General features: G+C 50.5%; 1 protein-coding gene across 1 annotated transcript in view; it reads right to left on the minus strand.

Moving 5' to 3' along the window:
- Positions 1–3,102, minus strand: part of LOC139568216 (CMRF35-like molecule 8) — a 27,624-nt gene that overhangs the window by 5,555 nt on the left and 18,967 nt on the right. The window contains exon 4 of the mRNA XM_071389963.1: positions 1–7. This exon is cut by the window's left edge and continues 137 nt beyond it. Within this exon, the coding sequence (XP_071246064.1) occupies positions 1–7 (7 nt within the window). The remainder of the gene's footprint in view (positions 8–3,102) is intronic.

Consider the following 3,102-nt stretch of genomic DNA (forward strand, 5'->3'; position numbering starts at 1 on the left):
GGTGCCGCTGAAAACAATGGACAAGTTGGAAAATGTTTTAGCAAGGTGAGGAGAGGGAGAGATGGAGAGATGAGGAGGGAGAGAGAGAGAGATGGAGGCGAAGAGAGAGAGAGAGATGGAGGTAGAGAGTCATAGGGAGGGAGGGAGGGAGGGAGGGAGGGAGGGAGGGAGGGAGGGAGGGCAATAGAGAGAAACAGAGAGTGATGTAGAGAGATAGATACAGTGAGGGAGGGAGGGAGGGTAATAGAGAGAAACAGAGAGATAGAGAAACAGAGAGTGATGTAGAGAGATAGATACAGGGAGGGAGGGAGGGAGGGTAATAGAGAGAAACAGAGAGATAGAGAAACAGAGAGTGATGTAGAGAGATAGATACAGGGAGGGAGGGAGGGAGGGAGGGAGGGAGGGAGGGAGGGAGGGAGGGAGGGTAATAGAGAGAAACAGAGAGTGATGTAGAGAGATAGATACAGGGAGGGAGGGAGGGAGGGTAATAGAGAGAAACAGAGAGATAGAGAAACAGAGAGTGATGTAGAGAGATAGATACAGGGAGGGAGGGAGGGAGGGAGGGAGGGAGGGAGGGAGGGAGGGAGGGAGGGAGGGAGGGAGGGAGGGTAATAGAGAGAAATAGAGAGTGATGTAGAGAGATAGATACAGGGAGGGAGGGAGGGAGGGAGGGAGGGTAATAGAGAGAAAGAGAGAGTGATGTAGAGAGATAGATACAGTGAGGGAGGGAGGGAGGGAGGGAGGGAGGGAGGGAGGGAGGGAGGGAGGGAGGGAGGGAGGGAGGGAGGGAGGGAGGGAGGGAGGGAGGGAGGGAGGGAGGGAGGGAGGGAGGGAGGGAGGGTAATAGAGAGAAACAGAGAGATAGAGAAACAGAGAGTGATGTAGAGAGATAGATACAGGGAGGGAGGGAGGGAGGGAGGGAGGGAGGGAGGGAGGGAGGGAGGGAGGGAGGGAGGGAGGGAGGGAGGGAGGGAGGGAGGGTAATAGAGAGAAACAGAGAGTGATGTAGAGAGATAGATACAGTGAGGGAGGGAGGGAGGGAGGGAGGGAGGGAGGGTAATAGAGAGAAATAGAGAGTGATGTAGAGAGATAGATACAGGGAGGGAGGGAGGGAGGGAGGGAGGGAGGGAGGGAGGGAGGGAGGGTAATAGAGAGAAACAGAGAGTGATGTAGAGAGATAGATACAGTGAGGGAGGGAGGGAGGGAGGGAGGGAGGGAGGGAGGGAGGGAGGGAGGGAGGGAGGGAGGGTAATAGAGAGAAATAGAGAGTGATGTAGAGAGATAGATACAGGGAGGGAGGGAGGGAGGGAGGGTAATAGAGAGAAACAGAGAGTGATGTAGAGAGATAGATACAGTGAGGGAGGGAGGGAGGGAGGGAGGGAGGGAAATAGAGAGAAACAGAGAGAGATAGATACAGTGCATGATACATATTGTTGTAACTTTCCTCTCTAGACAGACAGATGTAAAGACAGGGTTGTTTATCTTGTTCCTGTTGTGTTAGTTCTCCTTTATCTAATCAAATCAAATGCTATTTGTCACAGCACCGAATACAACAAGTGGAGACCTTTCAGTGAAATGTTTACTTACAAGCCCAATGTGAGGCTATATACAGAGTCAATGTGGAGGCTATATACAGGAGGTACCGGTACAGAGTCAATGTGGAGGCTATATACAGGAGGTACCGGTACAGAGTCAATGTGGAGGCTATATACAGGAGGTAGCGGTACAGAGTCAATGTGGAGGCTATATACAGGGGGTACCGGTACAGAGTCAATGTGGAGGCTATATACAGGGGGTACCAGTACAGAGTCAATGTGGAGGCTATATACAGGAGGACCGGTACAGAGTCAATGTGGAGGCTATATACAAGGGGTACCGGTACAGAGTCAATGTGGAGGCTATATACAGGAGGTACCGGTACAGAGTCAATGTGGAGGCTATATACAGGAGGTACCGGTACAGAGTCAATGTGGAGGCTATATACAGGACGTACCGGTACAGAGTCAATGTGGAGACTATATACAGGAGGACCGGTACAGAGTCAATGTGGAGGCTATATACAGGAGGACCATTACAGAGTCAATGTGGAGACTATATACAGGAGGTACCGGTACAGAGTCAATGTGGAGGCTATATACAGGAGGACCGGTACAGAGTCAATGTGGAGGCTATATACAGGGGGTAGCGGTACAGAGTCAATGTGGAGGCTATATACAGGGGGTACCGGTACAGAGTCAATGTGGAGGCTATATACAGGAGGTACCGGTACAGAGTCAATGTGGAGGCTATATACAGGAGGTACCGGTACAGAGTCAATGTGGAGGCTATATACAGGACGTACCGGTACAGAGTCAATGTGGAGACTATATACAGGAGGACCGGTACAGAGTCAATGTGGAGGCTATATACAGGAGGACCGGTACAGAGTCAATGTGGAGGCTATATACAGGAGGTACCGGTACAGAGTCAATGTGGAGGCTATATACAGGAGGTACCGGTACAGAGTCAATGTGGAGGCTATATACAGGACGTACCGGTACAGAGTCAATGTGGAGACTATATACAGGAGGACCGGTACAGAGTCAATGTGGAGGCTATATACAGGAGGACCATTACAGAGTCAATGTGGAGACTATATACAGGAGGTACCGGTACAGAGTCAATGTGGAGGCTATATACAGGAGGACCGGTACAGAGTCAATGTGGAGGCTATATACAGGGGGTACCGGTACAGAGTCAATGTGGAGGCTATATACAGGGGGTACCGGTACAGAGTCAATGTGGAGGCTATATACAGGAGGTACCGGTACAGAGTCAATGTGGAGGCTATATACAGGAGGTACCGGTACAGAGTCAATGTGGAGGCTATATACAGGACGTACCGGTACAGAGTCAATGTGGAGACTATATACAGGAGGACCGGTACAGAGTCAATGTGGAGGCTATATACAGGAGGACCGGTACAGAGTCAATGTGGAGGCTATATACAGGAGGTACCGGTACAGAGTCAATGTGGAGGCTATATACAGGGGGTAATTGTGGTAAAATGTACATGGAGGTAGAGTTATTAAATCTCTCTCTCTCTCTCTCTCTCTCTCTCTC

The sequence above is a fragment of the Salvelinus alpinus genome, chromosome 2 (genome assembly GCF_045679555.1).
Source record: "Salvelinus alpinus chromosome 2, SLU_Salpinus.1, whole genome shotgun sequence".
In the NCBI taxonomy this organism is placed as follows: Eukaryota; Metazoa; Chordata; class Actinopteri; order Salmoniformes; family Salmonidae; genus Salvelinus; species Salvelinus alpinus.